This window comes from Mixophyes fleayi, chromosome 2 (assembly GCF_038048845.1).
Source record: "Mixophyes fleayi isolate aMixFle1 chromosome 2, aMixFle1.hap1, whole genome shotgun sequence".
NCBI lineage: Eukaryota > Metazoa > Chordata > Amphibia > Anura > Limnodynastidae > Mixophyes > Mixophyes fleayi.
In genome coordinates, this window is record NC_134403.1 from 84884938 (window position 1) to 84905639 (window position 20702).

Genomic DNA, 20702 nt, shown 5'->3' on the forward strand with positions numbered 1-20702 from the left:
GTCACCCAGTCGCACAGCGGCTCACAGGCACCATGGCAATTATGCTAGTATTAGATCTGCGTCCAATATCTACATATAATGCAGCTAGTTTTAGACAGTCAATTGAGGTCCTGTGTCCCCGTTACCAAATTCCATCTCAACACCATTTTACTAGACAAGCAATTCCTCACCTGTACCAGAAGGTTTTTAAAACAATGTATTTATTGGGCTATAAAATGCCATTGTACCCATTGTACATATAACCCCAGATATGTGGACAAGCGGAACACGGCAAACTAAAGATTATATGACTGTGACAGCCAACTGGGTTGATGAATCGCCTTCAGCAGCAGGAACAACAGCAGCATCTACCAAACAATGCCAGATTTTTCAGAGGCAGGCTACTCTGTGTATCACCAGCTTCACTAAGAGGCATTACGCTGACAACCTGTTACAAAAACTAAGGGATGTCATTGCAACATGGCTTGAACCGCTTGGATTCTCCTCAGCATACGTGATTTCTGATAATGCCACCAATAATGTGAGAGCATTACAGTTGGATGAATGCCATCACATTCCCTATTTTGCAAACACAATCAACTCGGTGGTACAGAGCTTTTTGAAAAATGACAGGGACATGTAAGAGATTCTGTCTGTGGCCCGAAAAATTTTACGACGTTTTTCGACATTCTGCAACAGCTGCAAGAACAATTTAATTTGCCCTGCCACCAACAGAAAAGAGGTGGTAACAAGATGGAATTCCACCCTTTATATGCTTCTGAGGATGGAGGAACAGCAAAAACCATCCACGCTTACTCAACAAGCCAAGACATTGGGAAAGGAGGGGGAATGTACTTTAGTCCAGCGCAATTGAGAATACTTTCTGTGTTGTGCAAGGTACTGAAACCATTCAAAGTAGTCAACTGTGAAGTGAGTTCAGACACTGTTAGCTTGATTCAATTGATTCTCTTAATTAGACTTTTGAAAAAGCAGCTCAAGAAATTGAAGGAGGAGATGAAACAAAGCAATAATGCTAAGTATGTCGGACTTGTAGATCAAGAACTTTATTCGCTTCACCAGGACACAAGAGTTATCAACTTCTTAAAATCTGATCACTACATTTTGGCAACTGTGCTTGATCCTAGGTTTAAGAGCTATGTCTTCTCTTTCTTTCCAACTGACCCAGATCTCAAAAGATGCAATGAGCTCCTGGGGCCTGATTCATTAAGGTTCTTAAATGAGGAGGATTCTCATTTCAGTCTCTTGGACAAAACCATGTTACATTGCAAGGGGTGCAAATGTGTGTTCTGTTTTGCATATAAGTAAAATACTGACTGTTTTTTCATGTATCACACAAATATCAACTTTAAATTTCAGTGTACAAATAAGCTATCAAGTATTTGTGTGTTACATAAAAAAACAGTCAGTATTTTACTTATATGCAAAACAGAACACACATTTGCACCCCTTGCAATGTAACATGGTTTTGTCCAGGAGACTGAAATGAGAATCCTCTTCATTTAAGATCCTTAATGAATCAGGCCCCTGGTGAGCAGATTGACAACTCAAGTGGTTCGCGACACAATGGTGTCTCCTCCTTCAATTTCTCAGGCAACTGCTGCTAAGTAAAAACTTAGCTTTTCCAAGCAGATGAGTCAGCACAATATTTTGACATCTGGTCTGGTCTAAAAGAAAATCGGGACACCTCTGCTGTTACTACACTGATCCTACTATCAACATTCAAAGAATGGTGAAGGATTATTTTAACGACAGCATACAAATAGACAAGTCATACAGTCCCTTTACATACTGGGAGGAAAAAAAAGGCAAATTTTAGACCCATGTACCAACTTGCTTTCCAATACCTAAGCTTCCCACCCTCCAGTGTGTACTCAGAGAGTTTACAGAACAGATGGGAACCTTGTCAGCGATTGGCTTAGGAGGCTACTTCCTAATAATGTGGAAATTCTGTAATGGTGGATTCTAATGGGGATGAATTAATATTGTGTGATAATGATGTACACACTGATGAGGGTGAGGATGAGACTGAGGATGATGACAACATCTTGCCATTGTAGAGTTCATTGACAGCACTGTTATCTTAGCTATCTCTGTTAGCTTGTTTTGTTGGGGCCCAAACAAACCAAGCACTTCAGCCACAAAAGTGGCACTCCTTGTTGCTGATATGCTTGGTTTGTTCAACTGTACCTGCTACCCCTCCTGCTTCTGTGTGATTTTGTTAAATCTTTTAACATATGGGTGGAAAGGCCAAAGGACAATTCCATCTTGTTTCACTTTTCTTTTCTGGCCCTGCTGTGTGGCTATGTTTCCTAGATGTGCTATAAACTGCCATGTGTTGGTGCCATTGCTCTGTCGCTTAGTATCTAGCCAGCTTGCTGCAGTCTTTGGTCGAATGTGGATGAAAATGATATTGTGTCCTGTGAGGTGGTCAAAATTGACTGTAACTTACTGGAAATTAGTGTTATTGAGGTTAATAATAACGTGAGAACAAAAAAAGAGCCAAATTAAGTGATTTTAACATATTTCAGCAATTTTTAAAAAAATACAAATCCAAAAACAAAAACAAAACACGTGAGGGCGGTTTTGCCAAACCAAAACACAAAGTTAATACAGTTCCAAAGCAAAACCAAAACACAGGGTTTAGTGAACATCTCTAATTCAAATGTTAAGTTGTCTGTTAAAATATTTTTTTTATCTGTATTTGCATTGCTGTAGGAATCTTCATCATGTGGCTCCCTCTGCTGGTGGTGTTTGGTTTGATCCTGCTGTACAGATGGTACAGACGGAGTCAGATACTGGAGAATCTCACAGATAAATATGTTTTCATCACCGGATGTGATTATGGATTTGGGAATATGGTGGCGAGGAATCTGGACAGACGTGGAATGAAGGTTCTGGCTGCTTGTCTGACGGAGACAGGGGCTGATGAATTGAGGAAGGGCGCATCAAGCAGACTGCAGATAGTAATCCTGGATGTCACTGACAGTCAGAGTGTAAGCTCTGCTGCAGAGTGGGTCAATGATATTGTTCATGATAAAGGTTAGATATATGTATATGTATACACAAACATGTTTTTACATTTTACAGAAATGAAGCAAATTATTAATTAATAATGTCATGATACATACAAAGCATTGCAAATGATTCAGAAATGTTCAAATGTTGCTGGGCTAGTGTAACATTTTTATCTGTCTACTTCTGGTTAAGTGTAGACATCCATAATTTTGATAGTTACTGTATGTCTTAGTTGCTGTTGCATATGCATGGTCATCTTGGAGTCATATTGCATGTGCCTCTCTTGTTCATTGCTGACATGTGTATGGTGGCACGTAAGTCAAGTGATAAACCCTCCTTGTTACTTCTTCTCTGCTTTGGAGTGGTACCTATGAGCAGGGCCGAACTGGGACTAAAAATCAGCCCTGGCATTTAAAGTACACAGGCCCATCTCAGTTCCCGCAGAAAAGAAACCGTGTGCTGCCTCGCAGCTGTGCCGAAATGTGCATGGCCACACTGTGTTGTGGGTGTGGCCAACATGGGGCATTGTTACATACATTATAATAAAACATTACATTTATCACGCCCTCCCAGCCACATCCCGCTATCCCCCCAGACACATTATTCCCTATTGTACGGCGCTTTGGAGCACTGTGGTGCCTTACAAATCTACGATAATAATAATAATAATAATAATAATATGCCTCTTAATGAAGCAGATGATACACAGAGTAGCCTGCCTCTGAAAAATGCGACATTCTTCGGTACATGCTGCTGTCCCTGCTGGTGAAGGCGAATCACCAACCCAGTGGACTCACAATCATATAATCTTTAGACTGCCCAGTTCCGCTTGTACACATATCTGTGGTTAAGTGTACAGTGGATAGAATGGCATTTTGCAGCCCAATAATTACATTTTTACGAACCTTCTGGTAGAGGTGAGGAGTAGCTTTTCTAGTAAAATGGTATCGTGATGGAATTTGGTAATGGGGACAGAAGACCTCAAGTAACTGTCTAAAACCAGCTGCATCAAAAGTGGATATTGGACGCAGATTTAATACTAGCATAATTGCCATGGTGTCTGTGACCCGCTTTGCGACTTGGTGAAAGCTTTCATACTTGCTTCCTCTTGAAATGGATTGTTTAACAGTCAATTGTTGTAAACTACTAGCAGTCTTCTTCTTGGTCTGCTTCTGGGTTGAACATCCAGCAGCAGGAGCAACAGCAGCAGTGAGCCTAAGGCTCAATGATTCTTCTGAGGAGTCCTGGATAGGGGAGGAGTCATCTCGCCTTAGAAACTTGGATGCAGGACTAACTCTGATCAATTGTGAGGATGTTGTTGATGAAGGTGTTGGGGGTGTAGATTGCAGGTGCTGGGATCTAGCTGAGGAAGGGAGGTAGCTCATGCTTGACTGCTTGTTGTTATTTTTTAGCATAAGTTTCTGATTTTCACAAAAGCTTTCCATGAACTCACTTCAAATGGCGTAACATGGATGAAGTTCCTAGATGGTTAAGTTCCCTACCTCTACTGACTGTGGCTTTACAATGCTACAAATGACTAGACAACTGTTGTCAGGATTTGGGTAAAAATAATTCCAAACATGAGGTGGATTTCTTGGTCTTATGCCCAGGAATGAAAATGGCCTTCTTCTTATCACTGTCAAGAACTGCTGCAATCATTGTTTGAAAGTGTATGAAAATAATATTGTAACCTGTGAGGTAGTCAAAATTGACTGCAAATGACTTGAAATTAGTGTTATTGAGGTTAATAATAATGTAGGGGGGAAAACAAGCAAAACTATGTGATTTAAGCAAAAATAAATAAATAGGGATTTTATAAAAAAAAAATAGGGATCCAAAATTAAACCAAAACACGCAAGGGCGGTTTTGCCAAAACCAAAACACAAAGTTAATCCAGATCCAAAACCAGAACATGGGGGTCAGTGAACATCTTTACTCTGAACATCTCGCTGGAAATGTATTACCTAGGCAGTAATGCTGAGTCTTTAGTCAGAGTTCCTGTTGCAATGTTACACACAAACCTATAGCTAAATATCTCTATATAACCCAATTTATCTTAACTGTTTAATGGGCATGTTGGGGCCCTTGCTGTCTGGGAAGTATAGGATAGAAGTTGTTGGTCTTTTCCACTTTCTTTACACAGATAAGGATGTTACAGCGCTGTGTGTAAAGATGCCCATGATGCACACATGGGACTTGCTTTACACAGTTTCCTTACTTGTTCTCTGGTCTGTCTGTACCATGTAGAATAGGGGCTGGTCACAGCTGAGGTGAAGTGCAAATATGTGAATAAAAAATATAAACAGGTGTTTTACTTCTCACCACTGCAGACTGCCCTGGGAGCAATAGATCTTCCCTTCTTAATAATCAATCACAATGACCTTGTAGTAACTTGTGGGGGTCAGACACCAGTGAGTTCCTTTAAAAGGCTTAACAGCCAATATCTTACTCTTATTTAACTATAACCTTAAATAACTGACACAAGATCTGAGTTTGGCAAATTTAAATAGTTTCTTTAAATATGGTGGTGGAGAAGAGAGCAGTCAGTCCGACGTCCGCCAGGCAAAACCCAACTATCCCAGCATTAATCATGGGATCTCATCAACTGGGGGACAATCAATCAAATCCCGGGTTCAAGTGGGGGGCAACCAATCACACCCTGGGCGCACATATCAACCTTAGTGGGACACTGTGTCCCGGGCTTACAGAACCCGGCTATCTTCTGGGCTAGATGGTAAGCAACCACAGGGGCGGTACCTGTACCAAGACTAGAGTCAATTCACTCGAAGAGAGGCAGGTTCAGCCTGCCCACTACCGTAATGTGCTCCTCAAGCACTGGCCGTCGACTGTACTACATTTTCCGGCCACGCCCGGGATCTCTAAGAGCTGTGGCCCGCCATTATACCTACACCTACCTATGCTGAACTCCTATATATCTTCTACAAACAAAGCCAGTGCCCTCATCACTCAAGCTAACTCCAACCGGCCTATAGAAGAACGGGCACGGGAATCCAATTTGCGGGTGCTCCGTTCGCCAGCCACCTAAAGAGCATATGAACCGGGACAACACAGGACAAACTATCTTCCGGATCACAACTGCCCAACGCCCTTCATGGAAGAAACGCCATACCCTCCTAGGTATTACATCGGACCAGCATAGGAGAAGGGCAGGCCAGGTGGCATGGAACCAAGCTAAGTCTGATTGTATCAATAACAGGTCCATGGATTTATAGTGGCCCAAATCATTCCCCCGAATGTATCACCAAGATATGGGGCATCCTATGTCTAGTTATGTCAGCCTCCAGGAGAATCCTAAACCCTGGCCATCGTAAACCCCTTTAACCGCTCCCATAGACCACTACTGACCCCGGAAAAGGAAAGGTGTTGCCAGCTGCCCTATGTAACGCAGTCCATTGGATATCTAAGTGTACCATCACCCAAATCTGCAGCGGGGTCCGGTGGTCTTTTAGAAAAGAAAGAAAACACGATATTAGCATATTTAAGCAGGAGGAGTGGGGAAAAGGAAACTGAAAAAAAAGAAAGAATAGAGAGACAAGTGGAGAACCTCTCACACCCATCAGCTCTCCATACCAAAAGTGTACATGCTCATGAGGCATAAGAGGAAAGAAAAGGGGAAGAGGGAGACACAAGCGAAGGTAAAACAATAAAACCTTGTGGTGCCAATCAGGCCCACTATTTAGAGGAAAAAGTGGACAAAACCCTTTGCGCCCTGCCTCCAAAGGCAACAAGCAACCGGAACCCTGTGTCACGGCAGCAGCGAGAGTAAGGCAAGGAGAGAAGTCAAGTAGTCATTAGTTTTCCATCTGCTTTAACATACTGCACAGAAGCACCAGCAATGTCTGCGGACGTGGTGGCCAGTCTTGAAGGAATGGGTGCCGAATTGAACAACTATCCAAGCCTAGTGCAACCCATGTCTGCTTGAAAAAAACACCAAGAATGGGTACATGGTGAGGGGAGAACCATCACCACTCCCCTGCCACGGGACCGCGGCCGAAGGCTGGCAAATTCACTGACAATTGTAACCGGTCACACAGAGAAACCAACCCTGGGCGCTAACGTGACCCAGCGTCCTCTCCCCGGCTGCTCTGATTTGAACCTCCTCACTGTACAGTTGACCTGGGAGTGTTCAAGCACCACTTGCAATCACTTCACTACCTGAAACCCACAGTGCAATATCACAAAGGCAGCACGAACCAGAAAACTCTCATATGCATTGCGTGGAAATATCTGACATAAGGAGTAACTCCTAACACGTCTACCATGCCTAAAACGTAACCATAAGGGACTACAGTGTAAATACTGTGCACCAAACAATATAAATGAAGTGAGCAAGGCATAAACATAAGGGACTGCAGCGCCATAGTAGACTGCATTGCAAATACTGTTTACAAGATTAATGAAATGCGCAATCTATGGTACAATTCCATTTACTTCAAGCAAAGCCCAATCTCACAGGATTAATGCCCGCGCCCAAGCTGAAAATGTGAGGCCAGAAATACCGGGCTACATTTATACCATGTCATTGCAGACCCAATGATTACCAGATAACATTGTCGCCCGTAGGGTGAACTGAGCTGAATCAAATGACCTTGAGGGTAAGCTACATTCTGATACTGGAGTGATCAGTGGCTCCTGACAAGACTACAAGGACGTTTCTGTCCAAATTCATATAGACAAGAAACGTCCAGCTCCAAAATACCACTTCTCATCAATTTAACTAGGGTTCAAACCCAGATCCATGCCGCAAAGCATATTGTCTATCCCACAGGGCATGAGAGAAACTGTATCAGCCTACCTCATATCTCTGTTCAGTAACTGCAGACGTGTAAATTTGTATTGGCAATATTAATGATAAAATGGGTCTGTGTGACCCTCCCCATAAAGCATATTTTACTGTGTAGCATGGGGAAGTAAATCAGGGAAGAAGGGCTGCGACACCAGGTCATAGGCCCTTGTTTTTAACTAGTATATTTGTTAATGGTCAATAGTTCTCTGCATGTAACTATATCCAAATGCCCTGTACCTTTGTAAATTAAATCTAAAATTCAAAAAGTTCTGTCTTGGACACTCTACAAACCCAGAAGCTTCATACGAGGAGCACTGCTTGATCAAATGAACCTAGCGGTGCAATGCATACCCCAGGTGTATCTGGGATATCATCATAACCTACATGTATCTGTATCATGTCTGTATCTGCATATGTATCTGTATCTGTATGTCAATTCTGGAAGAGGATGCTACAGTGAACTTGAATGGAATTCTTCCAGAAGGCAACACGAATGTCAGGACAGGCTCATTTTCCTTTTCCTGGACATCGGAGCAGGTATTCCTGGTAAATCCTCTGATCAGGTCAAAGGTGTGCTTTGGTCAGTCAAAGGTGTACTACAAATAAGTGCCCTTCTCAAGGATACCCGGTTTTGACGGTTGGCCTGTTATAGATAATTTCACAATTGTGCCATATTCCCTCCATCTATTCATGATGGCAGTACACAGAGAGATTAAAAGTCTGTAATATCTTCTTATATCCTTTCCCTAATTGGTGCTTTTCACATCCTTTTATTGAATTTGCTTTCAATGTTCTTTGAACCTTTATCAGAGAGCTTAGTTTAAAACAAAATAATCAATTCATTATGCGACTAAGACAACTGATTACTCCGGGATTTAATTAGTTATATCTTCTAAAAATGACAACTGTTTTACATAAGTATTCATGAATTTTGTTTTCTAATTAAGAGAAGAGATTTGTTTCATCTTTTTATTTAAAATTTCTCTACTATCTTTTATACAGGACTGTGGGGTGTGGTGAATAATGCAGGGATACTTATCCCTACTGCTCCCAATGAGTGGCTGAACAAAGAGGATTTTATAAAAATATTGAACGTGAACCTACTGGGAACGATAGATGTTACACTCAAGTTGCTGCCCCTGATCCGCAGAGCCCAGGGTCGAGTGGTCAACATGTCAAGCATTTGTGGGAGATTAGCGATCTGTGGAGGAGGATACTGCATCTCTAAACATGGAGTAGAATCATTCTCGGACAGTCTCCGGTAAGCAATAGTTATTTCTATAACAGAATATACAAGATCTAATTGAATCTAGATTATTTATGTATGGGTTCTAGGGGTTATTGTACATATTTACACCATGTCCTACAACTGCCTTAAAGTGAAGCCAGACCCAAAAATCAAAATATTACTTGATATTAATCATAACTTGTTGGAGACACTTATCTTTTGCAAAATGTCAATACTGGTCCATTGTTGAGCATTTTCTAGAGGTCATTTACAAGGCGCACCTGGGTGAACATTTAGGGGTATATTTACTAAACTGCGGGTTTGAAAAAGTGGAGATGTTGCCTATAGCATCCAATCAGATTCTAGCTGTTATGTTTTTAAAATGTACTAAATAAATGCTAACTAGAATCTGATTGGTTGCTATAGGCAGCATCTCCACATTTTCAAACCCGCAGTTTAGTGAATATACCTCTTAGAGTTGTATGCTTTTCCACCCGAACATTAGCAAGAAAAAAAAGCACATATGAAGAACCACATTTCCGAACATTTCTTCAGTCATGATGCTCCCAGCTTTACTACACTACATAAGCAACTTCAGATAATATAGCAGCCACACTAATGTATTAAGTACTATCAATTGGAGAGTTTGCTTCAAAATCAACCAATAAGAGGCGGTTGAATAGTGCTGCTGATAGTCATTCACAGCAGGATCATTCATCATTGTATCATTGCACCACCCTCCAGCATCCATAAGATGTGTGCCATTCAACAGATATATATGTGTCCGTATCTAGGTCTACTTCAGTCACAATTACATGAACGTGTCCTTACTGTACTTGGCCTACACTCGCCTGGCACTTCCCTCCCCCATTTCGCCTCTCCAGCCGTAAGTGGTTGCTAGTGCAAGATGCAATAAAACCTTCATACATATATATGCATACACATTTTTTGTAGAGATGTTCACTGACCCCCATGTTTTGGTTTTGGCTTTGGTTTTGGATCTGGATTAACTTTGTGTTTTGGTTTTGGTTCCCGATTTTTTTCTAAAATTACATTTTTTTTTTGCTAAAATCCCATAATTCGGCTCTTTTTTATCTCTACATTATTATTAACCTCAATAACATTAATTTCCAATAATTTCCAGTCATTTTTTGTCAAGTGACAAGAACACTGCTACCCCTCCTGTTTCTGTGTGAGCAATGGCACTGAGCAATGGCACTGGAGACTGTAGAGTGACAAGAACACTGCTACCCCTGTTTCTGTGTGAGCAATGGCACTGAGCAATGGCACTGGAGACTGTAGAGTGACAAGAACACTGCTACCCCTGTTTCTGTGTGAGCAGTGGCACTGAGCAATGTCACTGGAGAATGGAGAGTGACATGAACACTGCTAGCTCTGTTTCTGTGTGAGCAATGGCACTGAGCAATGGCAGTGGAGACTGTAGAGTGACAAGAACACTGCTACCCCTGTTTCTGTGTGAGCAGTGGCACTGAGCAATGTCACTGAAGAATGGAGAGTGACATGAACATTGCAAGCCCTGTTTCTGTGTGAGCAATGGCGCTGGAAGGAGGGAGGTACTTATGGAATCCAAAACCCGCGAGATCCGACATCGCAGCAATGACGTTTTGCCTCGATTTAAATCCGAGGACGCGCAAAAGTAACGAATACCCTAAGTTCGGGTGGACTCGGTTTTCAGAAAATCGAGCCTGAACATCTCTATTTTTTGTGCACATGCACAGTACATACATACGTATTTTATGTAAATAACGTACATCCAACTTCACACAGGTCTGCCTGGGTTGGTTTTCATAATGGCAAGGAGAGCTTATTTCAATAGGGTTTCCTGCACATTCTGTATGCTTCATGTATGTCTAAACCTATTTGAAATGAATGACCTATTGAGATGAATAGGAGAAGCTCCATACACTAAAGAGATAATTTGATAAATAAATATAATTGGACAATATGCCGCCCAAATTCTTCAACCAGCTTTAGCACTAGATAGCTTGGGCCGATTGCACCTAAATAGAATGATCATGAGCATAGCATGGTCATGTTATAGTAAAAACCAGCTGCAGGCAGGATAAACAACCTGTACTGGTTCACAATAATAAGAGGAGAAATGCAAGTATGTAATGAAAAAAACAAAAACTACATACATACACATTTTTTGTGCTCATGCGCAGTATGGAAATGTGTACCTTACACAAGAAAACAACTCTAAAAAAGAGCAAAAAGCAAACAAACACCTGAATAAATGAAGGACACAAAGTATATTGAAAGCAATTGCTTCCACACAGGTGTGATTCATGTGTTTATTAAGCAAACATGTTTAAAATTTCTGGACTTATGTGGTTGCATATAATTATGGTTCAAATAGTTGGAGACCTAGACAGTGCAACTTATGGTGTCTAAGTGATGGCAGTATGGAACATAATCAACATAATCAGCAAAGGGGCAATAGTGTTCAGCATTGTGATATCCCTTGTTTAATTTATATTATAAGGCAAAACTGCAGATCAATTGACTGTAAGATTTAAGCTGTGCAGCCAGTTTCACCATGAACTGTCCACTGTGAACTCCATAGAGAATGATATTATACTAGGGTTGCAGTACATAAATCGCTCATAACACCTGATGATACATGGTTGTGAGTTCAATGGTGAAAAGAACAAATGCAGTGGACTTTCAAGCAGTGGAGGTAGGTGATATGGTCTCATGAATTGTGCTTCTCCATGATTCTGACAAACAGATGAGTACATATGTGGGGACAATCTTAAGAACGCTACATTTTTTAGGTTAGCCCCACACATGTATTCATATGCATGTTTTCAACAGTGAAGGATTCTGGTGGTTCTGTAATGTGGGGTACTTTTTCCTGGTACAGCGTGTTTCCAGTCATTCCCTTAGAAGGCAAGGCCAATGTGAATTTTTGTTTAGTAGTACTGACCGATTATTTTCACTCCATATTGCAGTATTTCTTTCCTGATGGAAGGGTTATTACTCATCCACAGAATGGTGCTGGGCCGGTTTCTCTGGCTGCGCTGATTGTAGAAGTTTCCTGGCCGGGATGGAGCTCCTGGAAGAGACATCCCTGCTGTTTCCATGATAGCCGTGATGTCACTTTGGGGAGCTCCACAGCTGCCACAGTATCTGTGGCAGCCGGGGCGCAAATAGGATTAATTAATTAAACACATTATGGGAGGCAAATTATGACACACCAAGCCCCTAACTCCCAATTGACCAATTCTTGTATTTAAGGCAGAGAGGGCTTAGCTTCCCTGACGGTTATAGCGCTGGTGCTGTGAATTTGCTGACATGTATTCCTGTGGATAATCTACCGAATTTCTGATTGACTCCTGTTGTGACCCTTGGTGTGTTTCTGGACCCTGCTTGTACTCTGCTGTGACCATTGGCTTTGTTCTTTGAATATCTCTGCCCGCTGCCAGCCCTGACCCTTTGGCCCGTTCTTGCCTACTCTGCCTGCTATGGACCCCTGACCTGGCCTGTTCCTAACCATCAGCTCCTATCTTGGCTACCGCCTCCTATCTACCTGCTGCGGCATTGCATATAAGCTTCCACTACACTAAGGGGTAAATTTATTAAGCTGTGGATTTGAAAAAGTGGAGATGTTGCCTTTAACAGCCAATCAGATGCTGTCATTTTGTAGAATGTACTAAATAAATAATAGCTAGAATTTTATTGGTTGCTAAAGGCAACATCTCCACTTTTTCAAACCCGCAGCTTGATAAATTTACCGCAAAGCATTAAAACCCATCCAAAACATGTTTTTGTCCAATAGTTTTATGAGCATCATCATCATCCATTTATATAGCACCAGCAAATTCCGTAGCGCTTTACAATTGGGAACAAACACAGTAATAAAACAATACTGGGTAATACAGACAAACAGAGAGGTAAGAAGGAGCTGCTCGCAGGCTATCAATCTACGGGACAATGGGAGTTTAATATTTGATGTTAAATGGTACATATTGAGTATTGGTCAAGCCACAATGCAGAGATAAAAAGTTCTTAGTGGGCTATTTGATCTAGTCACACAGAAATGTTGGTCAAAGGTTTGATGTCTTGTGCGAACTGTGTAAAGGGTGGTAATAGGATCACATAGGTAATAACTAGATACAGCCAATGGTAATACAGATAGCACGAGTCCACAGGAACAGCAGGTAACAGATGCAGAGTTCAATGAAATTGATAATACATTGGCAGCAGATGTTGACAGTAGTAGTAGTAGTAGTAGTAGTAGTAGTAGTAGTAGTAGTAGTAGTAGTAATAGTAGTAGTAGTAATATATATTTCAAAAGTTCAGAGCCACAGTCTATTCATGACAGGAACTGTAAGTATATATGAATATTGTCTGCATCAGAAACTGGGTAATCACAGGTGATAGCTGAATACTGGAAGGTTCTCAGTTAGTAGTAACTGAATATCTCAAAAATGTTCAGAGGTGCAGTCTGTACATGACAAGGCCTGCAGGCTTATGTATATGCTGTCTGTAGGCAGAGGCTGGATAAGCAAAAGTGATATTTGGAGACTCTACAGAAGGAGTACACAGGAGAAAGGCCAGCAAGCCGGGGTCAGAAGCCAGAAGATCCCCTACAATACCAGAAAGCAAGCAAAATCAAAGTCAATGAAGCTAAAGTCATGGTCAAAATGGTAAAAAGAGCAAAAAGATAAGCCAAACTGGAGTCAAATACAAGGAGATGAATCAGCTATGGATTATAGGAATTCAGAAGTAGATCAGGAACAGCAAACAATTGATGGACTGGCATTAAAAAGGCAGTCTTATTAAAGGTCAGGCACAGGTGCTCAGGATTCAGATCAAATGATGAAGACAACCCCTTGCAAACAGGATATAATACAGACAAGCAGCATCCAAGGAGAAGGTGATGTACTGCAGTCAGAAGCAGATTGTGACAATAGCAATAGATAACAAATACCTGTTACATACTGTGGTTGGGTCCCCTTCACCTTCCACATGGACAAGATGACTGCTGCAGCATCGAATGGGTTAATACCTGATGTTGCTCTGCCGAATTGGTTAAACCCAGCATTAAGGGATTAAAGGGTATATTTGTTAGTTTCAATGTATATATTTAATGTAAAGGTGCTATGGCGCTGGTTAGTAACTGGCACATAGTGCCAGAAAGGGTGAAGTCCCAGCACTGGGAGTGTAAATGTATTTATTTTTATGTTCATGTATTGATTTATGAAGTAAAATGCCATGTTGGAAGAAGCTTGTATTTGTAAGGAAGAAATTCCCATGTTATTTAAGTCTTTTCATCTCAAAGTGACCAACATATTTTTAGCCTGAATGCCTAGCAGGGGATAGTTTCCTTTTTATCCTGTGTAATTTTTCATCCTGTGTCTTAGAACCTGTCTGAATAATGGAACAGCAAGTGATTTGGGAAATCATAGATTGATGTAGATTTTATTAGGTTTAAAATGGCGTCTCCAAATCTAGAGAATATTACGTACATCCTGAGGATAAACATCGGATTTAATTTCTCAGACTTTGTGGTGGTGCCAGCTAAGATCAGGGGGCTGGGTTATCCCCTACCAACATGTGTGTCAGTAAATGTATAAAAAGATGCCCTGTTTGACCATGTATTATATTATTACCAGTGCATAACTGTCTTATAACTGTCTTGAGCTAATAAATATCACTGCTTTTGATGCTTACTTACCTGCTGTAAATCCTGCGATCAACAGATTAGACCACTCTAATCGGTTATCCGGCTGTTTTGAGGTTGGGAAACAGCATCTAATAACAGCGCTCACAGGGGGAAACATCCACAGCAATCCTGATCTGAAGGAAGAGGTCAGGGATAGTAGTCCAGATGTCCAGCAAGAAAGTACACTGTGAGAGTTATACAGAAGGAAGCGGTTCTCCATGCCAGCAAAGGAGCTAATGGAATCAGCAGAGCCACTCCTGCTGAGTTTAGAGGGGATCAAATGCAATATAGAAAGGGGACGGTGGTAAGGCAAGCTCAGCTGGTCCTCAGCAACATGACATGGTTTCATAGGAGGTCCATTCTGTCATATATACTTTTAAAAAAGCACAGTTGTACAGATAAGAAGTACAAATTAATGAGATGAGATTCAGATTAGGAGAGGATGAGAGTTGCAGCAGTTGTTGTTCATACCTGAGGAGAAAAGGGTGAAATATAGTTAGCAGTTGTGTTGTTTAATTGTAGTCGCAGCAGTTGATGTACATACCTGGGGATACAGAAGATGAAAGATGGTTAACAGTTGCTTTGTTTAACTGGACACCCGTCTGTCCCCCCAATGCGTCTGTCCCCCTAGACTGAATGCTAACACTGTATAACACTGATGTTTTGTCAATCACCTGACCCAATAAAGCATTTATGGAAATTTCTGGAACAATGCCTAAGACAGCATTTTTCACTACCATCAACCAGGATTCAGTTGAATGACTTTCTCTTGCACAAAACCTCATAATTGGTTCGTTCACTTCCACTTAGCATGCAGGATGTACCGGCACTAGTGAGTTTATATTCATGTATACATTTTTCAGTCCACTACCTGTAACAGCTTCACATGCTTATGCCATGTGACCATGTTACAGTCTAATTTTTAATGTGGCAGTACGGTATGGTACACTTGGTGTACTATTATTGTTTTCGAAACTGCATGACAGGTACACTAAAAGAATGTATTTTTTTTAAAGTTAGTGCCTTTAAGGAGTAGACTTTGTCCCTTATTTTGCTTTTCCTGTCCTCATCAACCTTACTTAGCTAATAAAGGTATCTCTTAAACTCTGAAATTTCTCTTCATTTTCAATTGAATTAATTTCCTCTTTCATCGACCAAGAGTGTTAAGTGAATTTTACGATATTGAAATATTAATCACATCCTATTGTCAACTGAAAAATTATGATATACGATTAATGAAGATATAGGTCCCTCTTAGTGCTATGAATCTCACTGCATTCTTTAAATATTTCTGTATCTTACAGCCGCGAGATGGCCTCATTTGGTGTGAAGGTCTGTGTTGTGGAACCTGGCTACTTCAAAACACCAATTACTAATTCAGACGTATTTGTAGGAAATTTAAAAAAAGTTTGGGAGAAGGTGCCAGAAGACATTCGCAGGAGTTATGGGCAAGAATACTATGAAGCATGTAAGTGTTCTTTAAACATGTATATCCTGGTGATGCTCATTTTGAAATTGAATTTACTAAGAAGGAAACTTAGTCACCCAAGTCAGCATTGTCTTACACCTACTTCATTATAGGTCATATACACACCAGAAAGTATACAGATAGTTAGCGCATTTAGTTTGGCTCAAAAGAGTATACTTCTTTACTTAACACATACATGTGTACACACCAACTTTCCTCTTCTTCCTCCTCTTTGCAGGACCCATTGCAATGTGTGTACCAGAAAAAGTTAAAATGTAATTTTAAAATCCTCCCTGCTATCACTTTTGGGACACTCTTAAGTATGACTTTTCCTAAAACACTACACACAAGCAATAAAATAAGCCATGAGAATGAGGGAATATTGGGGCTGTCTTCATTTCATATGTTACATTTGCTCCTTTTTTATTACATTGGTAGGTTTGCTCCTATATATGCACCTTCCCATATAACCTGTATCTGAATGGTGCAAATGGTATCCCAATGAAAGTATAGTATAGCACCCAGCAAATAACACCATGTTGATGCATTAATCCATGTGTAATATCCATAGGAATGGGTGCAATAGCACAAACAAGCAAATGATGAAACAGCACCTAGGTCCTAGGCTGACGACACAGTTTTGCATCTTTATAATGGAAATTTATTGAGTTTAAACTTCAAAATTGCACATATAATGCTGCACTAGGATTATAAACTCTGTAGTGCCAGGTGCATGACACACACCCGGGGATGGGGGAGATCCCATATGCATCACTGTCTAAAAGATGAAGTGGTTTCTCTCAGCTACAATCAAAAACAGTTCAGATATTTAATCATTACAGCCAAAGACAGCAGACTGTAACTTTTAAACTACTACACCAAAGTAGGGGTGTATATTTAATAAATGCTGAGTGTGTGGAGGGCATATTCTTCAGTTATTCAGCTTTCAGCTGTATTTTGCCAAATGCATGTAGTACCTTGTGCACGTGTCCTGATCTGATATAGGCTCAGCTCACTTATGGAGTATAGACAAAATAACTAGATATTATCATCACCTTGTATGACAACGCATCCAACTTGGTACTTTTTTAAACCCTATTATGATTTCCATGTTTCTAATTTACTCTTCTTTGTCACAGACTGCAACAGATTTGTTAAACCCCTTGAAAAGTCAAAAACGAAGTTTCACCTGGTCACAGATTGTGTAGAGCATGCTCTGACTGCTGTCTACCCACAGACACGCTACTCTGCTGGCTGGGATGCTAAACTCTATTTTCTACCTCTTTCCTACTGCCCGACTGCATTAGCGGATTTTATCCTAACAAAATAAAATAATCTGAAAGGTACAAAATGCTAGTTCGTAAAAAGATATTATAGGAAATTATCCGCACCCTCCTTAATAGATCCTGGCCCCACCATTTAGTAAATAGGGCCCCTGTCGTGAACATCGAGCACTTACAGTTCTTTATAAGGGTTAACCCATCACATAATTATGGGGAATAAAGCCTAAATCATAACTGCAGTGTAAATGTTATCTCAAATGAATTCATTGATAAATTGAGCTACTAAAGTTTAAAATGTGAAGTCAGAAAGTCTGTTGTATTTTTGTTCAGTGACTCTGCACATCCCCATGTTAGAAGATAGCAGCGTCACCTGGGGCAGCTTCATAGAGCCCCTGCTGTGAGCTACATCCTGACACAAGTTAGTTTTTGGACACCTGAATAGACTTTGTGGGGCCGGTCACAGCTTGACATCCTTGCAGCCAAAGACAGTATTTGAAGGCCTACAGGTATATAGAAATATGAGCTTCCAAGGAAAATGTCATCACAGTTCATATTTTGGTAAATCTGGGTGCTCTAAATACTGAGAAGCAGAAATCACACCAGGGTTGTGAATGACAGGTGCTGGCGGTATCCGGGAACAGCTATAATCACATGTCTGTAAGAAAAGGTATGTCGCATTGTCATAATTCCTTCATGTTTGGTATTTAATGTGCAGGAGATTATGACTGGTTTATTGAAGGGGGAGTTATGTCTCTGGAATATATGTGTGAAGAATTTCCAAAGGTCAACCTTTTGGAATATTTGTAAGCAAACTATAATGACACCCAGTGGACATCCCTGCCCCCCTATTAGCATTTAACATTGCCCCTGTGAAGACGGCCCCATTTCATTTTGCTTAGAAAACCTGTGTTGGGAGTGGGAAAATTGTCAGTCTTTTGGGAAAATCAATCCGCATTGATAAGCTGTCCATCTTCCTAGCCAATTTTCCATGGCACAGATTATGCAACTCATGTAACTGATACTCTGAATGTAACCCTTTTTATTTTAAACTGCTTTGCTTGTGTATGTTATGTCAATTGTTTATTAATTGTTGTTCTATAGCTGAATGCCTTGTACCATTATATATTAAATCCATAAATTTAGTAAGTTGCGTCCTTGATACTGTAACAAATCCATTAGCTTCTTAAAAAGAATATAGCTCGACCAAGTTAACCCTTTGAATGCTGGTGTGTGATTTGTTGATACATTTGATTAACAAGCTTAGTGTGTGCTTGCATTTATATTTGTGTAACAGTATGAAGGTGTGAAGAGGTAACTCTTTTTTTGCTGGTGTGGGCCTTGCTAGCCTGTGGGCAGCCAGAAGCCTTGTGTGCCAGTAGTGTGGGACAGTATATTGGGGTCCTATTGCCTTTATTCAATAGGTGGCAAAACCTGAAGTGTGTGGCAAAACCTGAAGAGCACTGTTGTGGGTGATTTAGCAGGTCTATAACCTGTGTGATAGGTAGAGAGAGACTAGAGTGCAGGAATCATGTGTAACCTCATAGAGCAAACACCCAAAGTCACGGCAGCTGGGAGCGTGTTCGTGACAACCCCCCATAAAAAATATACCTCCCTTACCTATACTCAGGACACCAATCTCTGATGCTTAAGGACTCATTCCGTCAAGTCCTGGTATGATGTACTCCTGACCACAAGTACCTGTCAGTACATGAGTGGAACTGGTTATAATAAGAATGGACAACTCCTTTGCAGTCAATAAATGATGATAAATCCAGATAAAACAATGTTCTTTATTTCATACAGGAACAGCACAATCCTCAAACAGCACAATCCTCTAAAATAAACAGTTCTTATGAAATTACGTATTTCAGAAATTAATGTATACACCAGCACATATCACAGAAGTCCACAATGATTTCAAATTAGCTTATTGTGAACATTAATAAAACCTCAATACATTCTGGCCAAATACCTGTGTGTTACCTTTCAATAAAATGAGACCATACAGAGCCTCTTGTTGACCTGATACTAATATTTGCCTCTGTTCTTACTTTCTCACAAATAAAGATGATTATGCACCAGTTTATACTTTGAATTTTTTTTTAACTCCTCCAGCTCATGGAAATCAAGTACCCTAATGCTACAGCTAAATCGTTATCCCTGCATAGAACATACCAGTGTGTCTATAGCATGTTTTTGACCTCCAGTCATTCTTTAGAGAATATGCTGATTAATCTTATTTTGTCACTGGTAGCTATTTAATAGTAAGGAATAATAAGTGATTCCCTGGTGCGTAAGTGTGAAGTTTATTAGGCTTGGCTTATCATTGTCCTACTCGGTGCTGGAAGTCGGGTGGTATGTGCCATTATGACATACCGTCACTTCTTCTCCCAACTTCCCCACTTAATTTAAGCTGCACACATGCTCTGCTACCCTTGTCGAGCAAGTGTGCATAAGACTTGCAGCCACGGATGTGTGATCCATTCCCCCCCACCCTCTCTTACCCAATGTGTGTCTGGGTCCGTCCTCCCTGCCCTCCCGGTGAGTATAAGAGTCTGTCCTCCCTGCCCTCCCTATGTGCTTCTCTGAGTGACAAGTCACATGGGACGGGCACCACATGACAGGAGTCTGCTTCTCCTACACAGTGCAGCTGAAAGAAGGAAAGTGTGAGGGAAGGGGGGGATGTATTTTCTTAATATAATAAGGGAGGGGAGAAGGTTTGTCTTAAAGTAACTAGGGGGTGGTTTGTCTTAATGTAATGAGGGAAGGCGGATTGTTTTAAAGTAATGAGACCCTCCATGTACAAATTGGGATGCAAGTGGGGGGTAGCATTCGAAGTGCCCAACATTGTATAAACCTAAAACATGGATATTCTTCACTCAGCAAATACACAAATATTGCTGTTTAAAATACTTTTCTATATTAAAAACAGGGGAAGTTAGTTCCACATACTGCAATATTTGTGGAACAAGTAGACAGTAATAGCTTTGGTAAAGCTTTGTGTGTTTGAAAAAAAAAAAATAATATATATATATATATATATATATATATATATATATATATATATATATGTATATATATTATATGGTGCTTTTGGGATATGCATGAAGGCTTTTTTCCACACTCTGCTTTCATGTGTTCACAACCACACTGTCTCTGCTATGAGATTTTTATATTTATATACTTATGATATGTGTGAAACACTTTTC

The 20702-nt window shown here is 40.6% G+C and overlaps 1 protein-coding gene across 1 annotated transcript in view; it reads left to right on the forward strand.

Annotated features, from left to right (window-relative positions):
- Positions 1 to 19679, forward strand: part of LOC142141212 (retinol dehydrogenase 16-like) — a 32402-nt gene extending 12723 nt beyond the window's left edge. The window contains exons 2-5 of the mRNA XM_075199434.1: positions 2716 to 3039; positions 8825 to 9083; positions 16047 to 16210; positions 17350 to 19679. Of these exons, the coding sequence (XP_075055535.1) occupies positions 2727 to 3039; positions 8825 to 9083; positions 16047 to 16210; positions 17350 to 17540 (927 nt within the window). The 5' untranslated portion in view covers positions 2716 to 2726 and the 3' untranslated portion in view covers positions 17541 to 19679. The remainder of the gene's footprint in view (positions 1 to 2715; positions 3040 to 8824; positions 9084 to 16046; positions 16211 to 17349) is intronic.
- Positions 19680 to 20702: the final 1023 nt, after the last annotated feature.